The sequence below is a fragment of the Notothenia rossii genome, assembly GCF_949606895.1.
Source record: "Notothenia rossii genome assembly, chromosome: 10".
Taxonomy (NCBI): domain Eukaryota; kingdom Metazoa; phylum Chordata; class Actinopteri; order Perciformes; family Nototheniidae; genus Notothenia; species Notothenia rossii.
Window position 1 is genome coordinate 62,788,866 of NC_136908.1, and position 14,237 is coordinate 62,803,102.

Below are 14,237 nucleotides of genomic sequence, written 5' to 3' on the forward strand. Positions count from 1 at the left end.
AGATACAACACTGGGAGAAGTCAGTCCTGCATTCAGAACCTCAATTAAAAGGTCATTAGTGTAAGTATTGGCAGTAAAGTAAAGTGTGTTTTTATACCTTATTGAGTTTCATACGTGGATCTTTTTGTATAACTTGGAGTCTATAAAATGTACAAGGCACTTTTTGGTTTTTGGACGATGTAGGGAATCAAACTGTAGGAAAATACGACATGTTTTGAAAGATTGAGCTGAAAGGACATCAGTTTAATTGGTGCTTTTAGTTCAGTGATTGGTCTATGACACTGGTCAAACATGCTCTGAGGCTTTGGCTAACCGTGAATCACTTTAACTGTGAGGGTAACTCCTCCAGACACTGCCGTGATTACATGTCTCTAATTGGTGCTTTTAAAGAAACAGTGTGTGTGAGTGTGAGAGAGAGAGAGAGAGAGAGAGAGAGAGAGAGTGTGTGTGTGTGTGTGTGTGTGTGTGTGTGTGTGTGTGTGTGTGTGTGTGTGTGTTTGTGTGTGTGTGTGTGTGTGTGTGTGTGTGTGTGTGTGTGTGTGTGTGTGTGTTGCATAATGAGCTCTGTTCTCATGATGAAGTGACACCTGAGGCCTGTACTACGAATCCAGTTCAACTGTCACGATCTGTCTGTGTAGTGTTTTGTCTTTTTCTGTCTTTGGTTTCCTGTTTTATTTTGAAAAGTGTTCACCTCCTGTCTTGCCTGTTGCTTTCTGTCTGTTTTCCCTCCTCCCTGATTACCCGATTGTGTTCACCTGGTGCCCCTGTGTTTTCTCCTCTCTCCTCACCTGTCTCTTGTTTGTTTGATTAGTCCTGTGTGCATTTAGGTTCTGTGTTTGGTGTTAGTCTTGGTGAGTTCCTTGTGGATCTTGACTGTGTTCATGGGGAAGAGTTCTGTTTTGTTTCCATTTTGATCTTGGATTAAAGGTGTTTTTTCTGTGAAATCTGCGTTTGGGTCCTGCCTGCTTCGCTCAACCCTGACATCAACAGACCCAGGATATGTTTGAGTTACCAGGCTTAACAAACGAGATCTCGCTAAGCGGCCCGACGACGCTGGTTATCAACTCGGTAACTCAAGCCAGGGTTTCTCTGTCCGGCTGAGTGTGCGTTCACATGAAAGGGGCGGGGCTAGCAACATTTGACCAATCACAAACATGGACAAGCGTACTGACAACCGTTCCTTCCTGTAATATGACTTGATTGCTTTAAACTCCACACACTGAGCTCTGATTGGTCAGCAGGCGGTGCTTTCACTGAGTTGATCTCTTAGCCTGGAACCTAACGTGCTCCGGAGCAGGCTATCCGCTCAGCACAAGTTACCATGGAGATCTACCCCGGTAAGAAGAGAACCATTGTCGTAGGACCGGAAACCCAGAGTTTTCCCTGAAGTTAGCTCACTAAGAGAACATCCGGTTCGTAGTACAGAGGCCTCTGGTGAGGCACACATCGCTTCAAAACCTTTATTTTAACTACATCAAATTTAACCATCTGATAAACTCTCCATCACTGATGACCACGTTCCAGTTCAACCATCACTTTGCACTGGAAACAAGTGGAACACTTCAATCAAACAGCTGGAATCTGTCATATTATTTAAAAAAAAATTGGGACATTTAACTTCTTTTGTTAACATTAATATTTGTATTAAAAGATTCATATACAAATCTGTATTTTATTTATTTTTATTCTAACCCGATTGGACATTTTACTTGCTATGTTTGAATAAATATTTTATACATTTTACTCAAATGTATCAATTTGGAGATTCCTACTTTAACTTTAGATTTTTGTCTATTTTTCATTTATTGTTTTCTATATACCTTCACGTCTAATACTCAAAACTGGACTCCAACCTGTCACAGAATATCTTCACAGTGTAATATTAAAACAACCTCATGCAGACCTCAGAGACAGAAGTGGGTCCTGGAATACTTCGATCAAACGGCTTCATCTCTTGTTTTACTAAAATGCACCGACTAAACTTGTCTCGTAAACAAGGAGATATATAGAAGTTAACTTTCCTCTGCTCTCTGCTGTCCTTTAGAGGCGCGGGACATCCTCTCTGTTTCCTGCTGCCGGCACAAAGCACTCTGAGAACAGATGAAGATGTTATCGCCGTTATCTACTTCCAAAGTCTTTTAGCGACAATTTGTTTGTCCGACCTCGCTGCTGAGAGGTAATTTGGAGGAGGTTGTGAGGTTCAGAGGGCAGATGGATGAGCGCAGGGTCTCTTTGGGACAGCGTCTCCGTTTCAGAGCAGTGTGGGGAACAGCCAGAGGTGGAGAATTGATCTCCGGCAGCGAGCCGAAGCCTTCCCGGGGTTTAGAGAGATTATTATTCCCCGAGAGCTGCAGGACGACGGGCACAGATGAGATCTCAGGAGGAGATTCTGAATTGATTTCTCCGAGAGGAAAGCCTCTTCAGGTTCAGGGTTAACAAGCTGATCGCCACCAACGGAAACAAAGAAACCGATCGTTGTTGATGTGATTAAACTGACACTGTAGGGCGAAGAGAGGGGGGCGGTTTGAAGCTGTATGTAATGTCAACGAAGCTGTGGCTGCTAAAAGAAATATCTATAAAGAGATGGCAAAAGTACACACATCCTGAACTCAAGTAGAAGTACACACGTCCTGTACTCAAGTAGAAGTACACACGTCCTGTACTCAAGTAGAAGTACACACGTCCTGTACTCAAGTAGAAGTACACACATCCTGTACTCAAGTAGAAGTACACACGTCCTGTACTCAAGTAGAAGTACACACATCCTGTACTCAAGTAGAAGTACAGATACTGGTGTTTAAAAATACTCTGGTGAAAGTAGAAGTACTGACTAAACTTCTTTACTCAAGTGAAAGTAAAGAGGCTTTGAAATGTACTTCAGTAAAAAGTACACATAGCTAGCAGCTGTTTTAAAGAGTACCTGACCTCCCTTTATATTAATAGAACAATAATGTCATTGTTAGCTAATGAATGTTTCCATGGTGACCAACGGCAACATGACAACGTTTCCATTGGTCCCTCTTCTTTAGAGAAGACCAGGAAATGATGGATACACGGATCGTGTTCAAATCAATAGGCACGCAATGACTCTAAATAATAATGATCACGCCACCAAACACACATTCAGACTAAAGGAACCAGCCTGTTTGGAAAATGAGAGAAGTAGAAAGTACAGGTATTTGAGTTCAACATGTAAGAAGTAGAAAGTACAGGTATTTGTGTTCAACATGTAAGAAGTAGAAAGTACAGGTATTTGAGTTCAACATGTGAGAAGTAGAAAGTACAGGTATTTGAGTTCAACATGTAAGAAGTAGAAAGTACAGGTATTTGAGTTCAACATGTAAGAAGTAGAAAGTACAGGTATTTGAGTTCAACATGTAAGAAGTAGAAAGTACAGGTATTTGAGTTCAACATGTAAGAAGTAGAAAGTACAGGTATTTGAGTTCAACATGTAAGAAGTAGAAAGTACAGGTATTTGGGTTCAACGTGTAAGAAGTAGAAAGTACAGGTATTTGAGTTCAACATGTAAGAAGTAGAAAGTACAGGTATTTGAGTTCAACATGTAAGAAGTAGAAAGTTCAGGTATTTGTGTTCAACATGTAAGAAGTAGAAAGTACAGGTATTTGTGTTCAACATGTAAGAAGTAGAAAGTACAGGTATTTGGGTTCAACATGTAAGAAGTAGAAAGTTCAGGTATTTGTGTTCAACGTGTAAGAAGTAGAAAGTACAGGTATTTGAGTTCAACATGTAAGAAGTAGAAAGTACAGGTATTTGAGTTCAACATGTAAGAAGTAGAAAGTACAGGTATTTGGGTTCAACATGTAAGAAGTAGAAAGTACAGGTATTTGTGTTCAACATGTAAGAAGTAGAAAGTTCAGGTATTTGTGTTCAACATGTAAGAAGTAGAAAGTACAGGTATTTGGGTTCAACATGTAAGAAGTAGAAAGTAGAGGTATTTGTGTTCAACATGTAAGAAGTAGAAAGTACAGGTATTTGTGTTCAACATGTAAGAAGTAGAAAGTACAGGTATTTGAGTTCAACATGTAAGAAGTAGAAAGTAGAGGTATTTGTGTTCAACATGTAAGAAGTAGAAAGTAGAGGTATTTGTGTTCAACATGTAAGAAGTAGAAAGTACAGGTATTTGAGTTCAACATGTAAGAAGTAGAAAGTTCAGGTATTTGTGTTCAACATGTAAGAAGTAGAAAGTACAGGTATTTGGGTTCAACATGTAAGAAGTAGAAAGTACAGGTATTTGAGTTCAACATGTAAGAAGTAGAAAGTTCAGGTATTTGTGTTCAACATGTAAGAAGTAGAAAGTACAGGTATTTGGGTTGAACATGTAAGAAGTAGAAAGTAGAGGTATTTGTGTTCAACATGTAAGAAGTAGAAAGTAGAGGTATTTGTGTTCAACATGTAAGAAGTAGAAAGTAGAGGTATTTGTGTTCAACATGTAAGAAGTAGAAAGTAGAGGTATTTGTGTTCAACATGTAAGAAGTAGAAAGTAGAGGTATTTGTGTTCAACATGTAAGAAGTAGAAAGTAGAGGTATTTGTGTTCAACATGTAAGAAGTAGAAAGTACAGGTATTTGAGTTCAACATGTAAGAAGTAGAAAGTTCAGGTATTTGTGTTCAACATGTAAGAAGTAGAAAGTACAGGTATTTGTGTTCAACATGTAAGAAGTAGAAAGTACAGGTATTTGTGTTCAACATGTAAGAAGTAGAAAGTAGAGGTATTTGTGTTCAACATGTAAGAAGTAGAAAGTACAGGTATTTGAGTTCAACATGTAAGAAGTAGTTACTGATACCAGAAACATGTACTTAAGTACAGTAACAAAGTATTTGTACTCCACTACTTCCCACCTATCTTTGTATATATAAAGTATTGTATCTTGGTTGAAATTGCAGTAGAAGAAGAAGAAGTATTGAGACTTTACTTTAGGACCAAAAGTAACAAATGCTGCATTCATGTCTCATTGGAATTATGGGGCAGATTTCCATAGCAATGAATGCATTTCTCCAGGTTGTGCATTCCCTATATTCTGTCTTAATACCTTTATTGAAGATATAAAATAAACGTCTAAATATGAAATCAAAACTTTTTGCATTAACAGCAAATATTTTAGATTTTCTGTCCATTATTTTATTAGCATTTCCCGAAAATACAGCCTAGCTTCAGATTTACATCCTCAGTTACTTCAGGATATTCAGTCCAGTCAGCACAAAATGGTAGCATTTACTGTAAAAAGCAATCTTCCACCGAACTAAGCACTTCTCAATTAGCCTTTAATGTTTTAGTGGATGTGTGTTTACCAAAAACAACACGTTTAGTCCATTGTATCTCCAAAATATTAATAAACGCAGCTTTAAAAATATTCAATATTTGACATTTCTGGTGTTATTGCCGCCTCTTTTGTCCGTGAGGAAACTTCTAGAAGTCGCCGCGCTCTAAAAAACATTGTTTTCCCCACTTTATCTAAAAGTGATATTAAATCATATCAAACAGCTCAGAATGAAACGAAGAGACTTCAAACTCAGAGAGGAAGCAGCAGGGAGACAGCTGACTGGCCTGAAGCTCAGAGTGTGTGTGTGTGTGTGTGTGTGCGTGTGTGTGTGTGTGTGTGTGTGTGTGTGTGTGTGTGTGTGTGTGTGTGTGTGTGTGTGTGTGTGTGTGTGTGTGTGTGTGTGTGTGTGTGTGTGTGTGTGTGTGTGTGTGTGTGTGTGTGTGTTTAGTCCATCTGTTGATGTGTGTGACCCCGAGGCATGAGAGACACACAGGAATGAAAGAAAGAAGAAGCAGAAACAAGTGGAGGAATGAAGGTGTGTGTGTGTGTGTGTGTGTGTGTGTGTGTGTGTGTGTGTGTGTGTGTGTGTGTGTGTGTGTGTGTGTGTGTGTGTGTGTGTGTGTGTGTGTGTGTGTGTGTGTGTGTGTGTGTGTGTGTGTGTGTGTGTTAGTCCATCTGTTGATGTGTGTGACCCCGAGGCATGAGAGACACACAGGAATGAAAGAAAGAAGAAGCAGAAACAAGTGGAGGAATGAAGGTGTGTGTGTGTGTGTGTGTGTGTGTGTGTGTGTGTGTGTGTGTGTGTGTGTGTGTGTGTGTGTGTGTGTGTGTGTGTGTGTGTGTGTGTGTGTGTCTCAGTGGATCCAGATGGAGTTAGAAGTGAACAGAACACATTAGTCCACTTGGCGTGTTTCTCTCAGATATGACGGTGGATCACCTGAGACTCTGCTCAGATCAACCTTCTTCATCATCATCATCATCATCAGTGCTTTATTACACATCTCCTCTCCACCGTGTAACATTAAAGGAAAGAGAGAGAACTCCCCGAGCGTCTGCAGGAATCTGTGTTTGCAGTTAAAAGGGAAATAGTGAAGTGTTTGGAACGTGCTCTGAGGCCGAGACTGTTATTCAATCCTTTATGGGACATTTTACTTTAGTTTACATTATTCCTTATTTATTTTATATTTTATTAGACGTTTTAAATTGTTTCTGCATTTTATCTCGTTTTGAATATATTTTTATGTCAACATTTGTATTAAATGTTTTTGACATTTCTTTAACTTCTTCTGGTTAACATTAATATTTTTACTTTATCTCTTTTTGTATATTTTGCTTCAGTGTATTATTTTTATATAAAAAGCTCTATTTCATTTTTTTATTCTAACCTTATTGGACATTTCACTTGTTGTATAAATATTTGTATTATATTTTACTTCTGTTTAACGTGCTATGTTTCATTTGTATCTACATTTTATAATATTTCTCATGTATTTGATTGTTTATAAATTGGATACCTTCACGTCTGAAACTCAAAACTGGACTTTGACCTGTCACAGAATATCTTTACAGTATAATATTAAAACTACTGAAGGATCTGAATATGTATCACTCTATTGATGAAGACGTAGAGGTTCATTATTGTCTAAACCCTGACGGACAGAAGAGCGTCCAGGTTTCTATTTTTTTTTGCTGATCTGAGTTTCTTCATCGGTCCAACTCTCTGTCGCTTTAAATCTATAACTCTGCTCATCATTTCTCTCCCGGGAGCTCCATGCCCTGCACGCCAACAGATGGAGCCCCGCGGACACACACACACACACACACAGCCTATGGTTACATGGATATATGAACAGCAGAGTTATAATGGAAGAATGCACACACACACACTGAAGGTATAGAAAATAGAAAATCAAATGAAAGGGCGGAGAGGGCGTTAGCTGTTTGCCACTATCTACTTATTTTATAGATCATCTGAGTTTAACTGAGTGTGTGTGTGTATGTATGTATGTATGTATGTATGTATGTATGTATGTATGTATGTATGTATGTATGTATGTATGTATGTATGTATGTATGTATGTATGTAGGTAGGTAGGTAGGTAGGTAGGTAGGTAGGTAGGTAGGTAGGTAGGTAGGTAGGTAGGTAGGTAGGTAGGTAGGTAGGTAGGTAGGTAGGTAGGTAGGTAGGTAGGTAGGTAGGTAGGTAGGTAGGTGTGTGTGTGTGTGTGTGTGTGTGTGTGTGTGTGTGTGTGTGTGTGTGTGTGTGTGTGTGTGTGTGTGTGTGTGTGTGTGTGTGTGTGTGTGTGTGTGTGTGTGTGTGTGTGTGTGTGTGTGTGTGTGTGTGTGTGTGTGTGTGCGTGTGGACTTCAGTTTGGCACAGTATCAGTGTTTCCCTCTGGTGGCTCCATCCATCCAAAAACATATTTTTCTCCCTCAAATTTCAATACAAAACTTCTGATGGACGAGTGCGAAAATCTAGGCATTCTGGGAAATGAAGTCCAAACAATAAGTCACTGAGAGTATCTGAAGCTTTATATCATTATTCTTATATCAAAATAAATGGTGGGTTATTTGTCTCTATGTTGATTTTAGAGGAGATTATATTTTACAGTTTGACTTCTCCATACCAGTGATGTCCAAATATAAACAAACAAGTCTTTGTAGCCTCCCATATGTACCGGGTCAGTCTGTCGACGGTCCGAATGGTCATGACATCTCTTCTTAATAGCAACAAACCAAAGGAAACAAAGCGTTCCCATCACGATCTGGCTGAACTGCAAAGCTCTAACAACCCAAATGGGGGAAGAAAGAAAGAAAGTTGGGAATGTCTCCAACGAGTGCAGAGTGTTTGCTTTGTGGAGCTTCAGATGTGATTGTTGATGCTCTTGGCTCAGTTTGAGGACAGTTGGCAGAGACGATGAGCTCCAGTTAGCGGCCAGGACTCAGGCAGATGTTGACACCTGGAGTCAGAGCAGCGTACGGACGGCGGTGCGTCATCAATCTGGAGTCTGGCAGGAGCCCAAAAAACAACGAGGGCCAAGTTTACAGCAGGGCACGGTGCAGAAAACACAATTCTACCTCGATGGGAAGCGTGAACAAGAACTCTTAGACTCATCTGGCCAAAGCACTGTCTTCCCAACACCATTCGAGTGGAGCTCAAAATGGTGCCAAAAGAAAGAGAAAGAAGTCATCTATAATTCAAATTCCTCCTGGGGGGATAATGAAGGTCTGTACCAAGTTTCATTCCATCAAATCATACAATGAAGCATCCTGACCACAAACACCAGTCTGAAGAACTCTAATGCTGCGTTCACACCGAATATTCGCTCAAGCTTCACCGCGGCTGTCAGCTGTGTTTACTCGCATTATTCAAACCAGAAGCGCTGGCAAGGGGGCTACAACTACAACAAGATGAACATATGACCGTGATTTAATTATAATACACGTTACAAAATGATGCCGAAGTAACAACATACTGATACCGGATAGTAAAAACCATGAATTAATGCTTTGACAAGTCTGCAGACAGACGGCAGGAGAAACACCTTTTAAAATGCGTGTTTTCTGAATGGAGATCGGCTAAGCTAACGTTATATATGCTCCGACCGTCCACACTGTGGTTTGTACTTGTTTAACTTTAGTCTAGTTTCTGAACAGATATGAGGAGCTGTGAGCTCTGAGGGCTAACAGCTGATGTTTTGGTTTTGTGGTTCAACATAAGTGACGGCAGGCTGAGATCCTCACTGCTGATTGGCTACCGCGAGATTGCGTCACGCAAATTTCACGCTCGAGTTGAAAAAATTGAACTTGAGCGTTTGCCGCGGAATTCTCATCGACCGCTTCATGCTCGCCGTCGGAGCGAATTTGCGTCTGTCCGCGTCTCTGCATCGACTTTACATGTAATCGCGCCGCCCCCAAACATCGCATCGCTTCCGGTGTGAACGCAGCATAAGACTGATAAAAAACAATTATCTGACAATATGTCCAAACTATTGTCTTCCCAACACTCATGCATATAAATGGAGCTCAAGGTTTACATATCCTAATTCTGGGAATGGATAAGAAAAGTGGTTTAAAGGTCAAAGATGAGTTCGGGTAACAGTAAAACAGGAACATGTGTTGTCTGGGGATGCAAATGGGTGAAAGAGAAGGGAATATAAAAAGGTTAGAAAACTGTCAAAAGAACTATAATTTCACGGCAAGACTAGGAATAGAGGAATGTGAGAATTTCTGGGAACAAACTCCCAGAAACCTGCAGGTCCGCTCCAACTCGACTACTTTTAAATCCAGGCTGAAGTCCGGCATCGGCTCAGTCAGTAGGGGCTTGGACTGTGAGCCGTAGGGTCGCCGGTTCAAGTCCCCGACCAGATCTAAACATGGAGTGTGGACTGCTACTTGGAGAGGTCCCAGTTCACCTCCTGCCCTGCCGTGGTGCCCTTGAGCAAGGCACCGGACACCCCCTCACTCCCATTGCTCCCCGGGCGCTGTACACTAGCTGCCCACTGCTCCTAGCACTAGACTCCTGGTGCTAGGATGGGTTAAAAGCAGAGAGCACATGTCACTGTGTGCTCTGCATGTGAGACCATTAAAGACGGGTTCATCCCAATTCTATTCTTTAAGACTTTTCTGTTTGCCGCTGCTTTTAATTGAACTATTCACATCTCACACTGTACTGTAACTTTTATTCATTTATTCATTTTATTATCTTTGATTTTTAATGTTTCTGATGTGTTTTAATGCTCTTAATGTCTTCCATTGTTGTAAAGCACTTTGAATTGCTTTGTGTTGGAAAGTGCTAAATAAACAAACTTGCCTCAAAATGATGCCAAATGAAAGATAAAGAGGTCATCTATATTTAAAATTCCTCCTGGGGGGATAATGAATGTTTGTACCAAGTTACATGCCATTAAATCCAATGGTTTTCACATAAAAACTCAAACCATTAGCTGCTGCTAGACAGAAAATGATCTACGGACGATGATGACGGACAAACCAACTGGTAGAAGTTCAGAAGTTTCACAGAAAAGGTCAAACCTGCCGATGGAGACTCAGAGGATCTCTAAAGTAATTTACCTGGAACGGAATACATGGAAATCCATCCGACAGTTATTTGAGATAATTCAGCCTGAACCGACCGGAAGATATTACCTTCACCCAAAAATTGACAATTAATGTATTGCATCAACTAGGCACCTGGATGTATCACTTTCATTTTCTCCATGTTTATTTAATTTAAATGACATCTTTTACATTTTCATTTTAATTATTTTCATTTTTATATTTATTTAATTTATTCATTTTTTTTTTTTTTTTATCTGAAAATCGTCACAATTCCCCTGGGGATTTATAAAGGTTTTTTTAGATTTGTATCTTATTTTTCTAATGGTGTTATGAAGTATTTTCTATCCTATTCTAGAGAGTGTGTATTTCTTCCAATGATGTAGTAAGACAAGACATGTACAGACCATTTTAAAGATCACTCCTTATAATAATGGAACTATAAATCCACTAAAAACCTTTGGAAGATGTCCAAACTCCACTTTAATCTTGATTCATAATGATTTTTCTGCCTGCTGCATTCTGCTTCAGAGCGTTATGTAGTATTTTTTATCCTATTCTAGAAAGTGTGTATTTTTTCCAATAATGATGTAAACATTAACAGACCATTTTAAAGATCACTCCTTATTATAGGAGACATATAAATCCACTAAAACCTTTGGAAGATGTCCAAACTTCACTTTCATTGTTGAGTTAAAACCCAACAATGTCTGACTACTTGATAAATTGACATCTCAGAGATCAGGTATTTTCCCCTGAGATCTTATTCTGGACCTCAGGACGCCACCTTTAGCTGCCCGTGAAACTGCCTTTTAAAGCAGCTAGTATCCCAGTGAAGGTCAGGAAGCTTTGAGTGAAAGTGAATGTGTAACATGATGGATGAGTGTTGACGGGGGGGAAGAGTCTGACATGTTCCATATGGAGCCCCAGATTAGCTTGTTTTGGGCGTGGAGAGGGAAAAGGGAAGCGACTAATTGATTCTGGCAGGACAGAAGTGTAAAACACAAACAATTATGGAGGAAGAAGGAGGAGGATGGGGAGATTCAAACGGCTCTGACACGATTCATTAACCGAGAGAGACAAAGACGAGGGGTAAACAGCAAAACATGGATGCAACAAACCGTCCAATCACAACTGCTGCTGAGAGCCTTAGAGCTTTAACAGCTTGAGAACTAGGAGAAGAGAAGGAGAAATGGTCCAAATGTTGCACAAAATACAATAAACTCTAATAGGAGCAGATAAAAGATCCTCCAACCGTCCCAAAGTGAGGCTTCTGTCCTACACAAGTTAAAGATAGCTCTTTTTTTAGCCTGAGGTGCTTTTCCACAACTCTTTTTAGAAACTCAGCAGCTACAGTTTGAATACAGGAACAAGAGGTTTTCAATACTTGTCCCCAAAGATACTTTTAATAAGAGAGTCTCGGTACGCCAGGAAGTTAATGTAAGGAGTTCCGGGTACTGAACAACCTTAAAAACGACTACAACATGCACACAATATCAATGAATGCTAAAGATAAACAGAATTATTGTAGTATATAAGTGCGAGAGATCGGAAATTCCTGTAATGTTATCGATTGTTGTCGTTCCCAATGCTTTCAGTTATTCAAATAACAGATACTACTTCCTGTGATTATATAATTAAAAGATATTTCAAACGTCTTTCAATGCTGTTCTTCTGGACTTCCACTGACTCAAAGTCCAGTAGAACCCCCAATGTTTACATTCTTTAACCTTCTTGCTGTTACTGCTGTTCAAATGCCATTGAAAACCTTAAAAAACTGTTATTTGGAAAATACTAAAGCTGTTTCAGATACAAACAACCAACCAAACAAACAAACAAACAAACAACCAAACAAACAACCAACCAACCAAATAACCAACCAACCAAACAAACAAACAACCAAACAAACAAACAAACAACCAAACAAACAACCAACCAAACAAACGTACAAACAAACAAACAAACAAACAAACAACCAAACAACCAACCAACCAACCAACCAACCAAACAAACAACCAACCAACCAAATAACCAACCAACCAAACAAACGTACAAACAAACAAACAAACAAACAAACAACCAAACAACCAACCAACCAACCAACCAAACAAACAAACAACCAACCAACCAACCAACCAACCAAACAAACAAACAAACAAACAACCAACCAACCAAACAGACAAAAACAACCAACCAAACAACCAACTAACCAAACAAACAAACAAACAAACAACCACACAGACAACCAACCAACCAAACAAACAAACAACCAACCAACCAACCAAACAAACAAACAACCAACCAACCAAACAAACAACCAACCAACCAACCAAACAAACAAACAACCAACCAACCAAACAAACAACCAACCAACCAAACAAACAAACAACCAACCAACCAACTAACTAACTAACTAACCAACTGGATAGATATAGACTTGCCTCCATAAACATTCATCTGTTCTTACAATGTATGTTTCTATACATCATATTCCATTTACATTTACGTAGACTTTTCTTGCACCATTTCTATTTTATTTGTATTTATTTGCACATTTCAAAACATTCTCTTGCACTATTTGTATTGTTTTTTTCGGTTGTATGTCCTATATATATATATTCATGTTGCTCTGTCGGAGGAGCCTGGGACTTCAGTCTTTCATTGACATATCTACACTGTAGATAATGTGCACATGACAATAAAGCCTTGAATCTTAAATCAGAATCTTTTGTAATCCCAAAAAGAAAAATAGTTTTCAACGGAATACTTGTTTTTAAACTAAGCAACTCAATAACGTTTAGTGCTTTCAATCAACACTAAGTTCAGTCCCTTCAAAAGCACCAACACCAGATGTTACTACCATACAAATCCATTTCAAAAGCTGAAGAAAATACAATATTGGGATATTGGATAAGTGACACAATTGGCGCTGGCTTTCCTCATCACATCCTACAGAATCCCTTTGCATCAAACTAAGAAGCTCCCACAAGCCCCGGTGTTTAACATCGGAACACAGGAACTAACGGATGTTCAATTCCCAGAGCTAATCACGCCGTACCCCCCCAGACACACAGGAAGAAAAGACTCAGGGCAAAGAGTCTTCCTCGCCTGATTACTCTTCCTCATCGCATTTTAATTTAAAAACAGTTGCAACTTCTTCGCACACTTCCACTATGTATAAAGTATCCTATGTTTCCTTTGTAGTAGCACTTTGGTCTTTCAAAGTGTAAAGCTGACTGTTGGGAAAATACTGAATGTCCTCTTCCAACATGAGAGCAACATGATATCAAAGGTATCCCAACTGTAGCTGTGAACATGACAGGATGTGTGATTACCTAGAAGAGCATCAGGACTGTTTGAGGCATATGATAGCTATGTGATTAACATGAGGATTCAGCCTCTATGGAGAGAGACATATGACAAGCATGATCATTTCTGACGTGGAGCTAATCTGAAGTAAACATTGAACACTGCTTTCTATTCCTCCATCCTGTGACTGTGGAACTCCCTCTCTTGGATATCAGCATGTGAAGGACACTGTTCAGGAACTAGTTGATGCTCTGTATGTGATGACTCCTTCCATTCTGGAGAGGATCACAGATACATGGATCCTGAGATTCAAGCTCAAGCCGATGACCAGTGATGTTTTTCTAACACTGACAGGAAGTGACATATCCAGAGAACAGGAACCAGCTAGCGTCAAAGGAAATAAGGAAACAGCCTTACCTAGCTTGGGCAGGGAGTACTGAACTTTGAAGTAGTCCTGGTAGAATCCCAGAAGCCTCTTGGTGATGTGCAGAGCGTAGTCGCCGGAGCCGCTGGAAATGGCATCGGGTCGAGCGTAGAGACGGATCTAAAGAACAACAAGACAGGAGTGGAATTAGTTCAATTTAAAATG

The 14,237-nt window shown here is 39.7% G+C and overlaps 1 protein-coding gene across 1 annotated transcript in view; it reads right to left on the minus strand.

Moving 5' to 3' along the window:
- trhde.1 (thyrotropin releasing hormone degrading enzyme, tandem duplicate 1) overlaps nucleotides 1–14,237 on the minus strand; it is a 179,564-nt gene that overhangs the window by 116,697 nt on the left and 48,630 nt on the right. Inside the window, exon 5 of the mRNA XM_079656583.1 lies at nucleotides 14,066–14,192. Within this exon, the coding sequence (XP_079512709.1) occupies nucleotides 14,066–14,192 (127 nt within the window). The remainder of the gene's footprint in view (nucleotides 1–14,065; nucleotides 14,193–14,237) is intronic.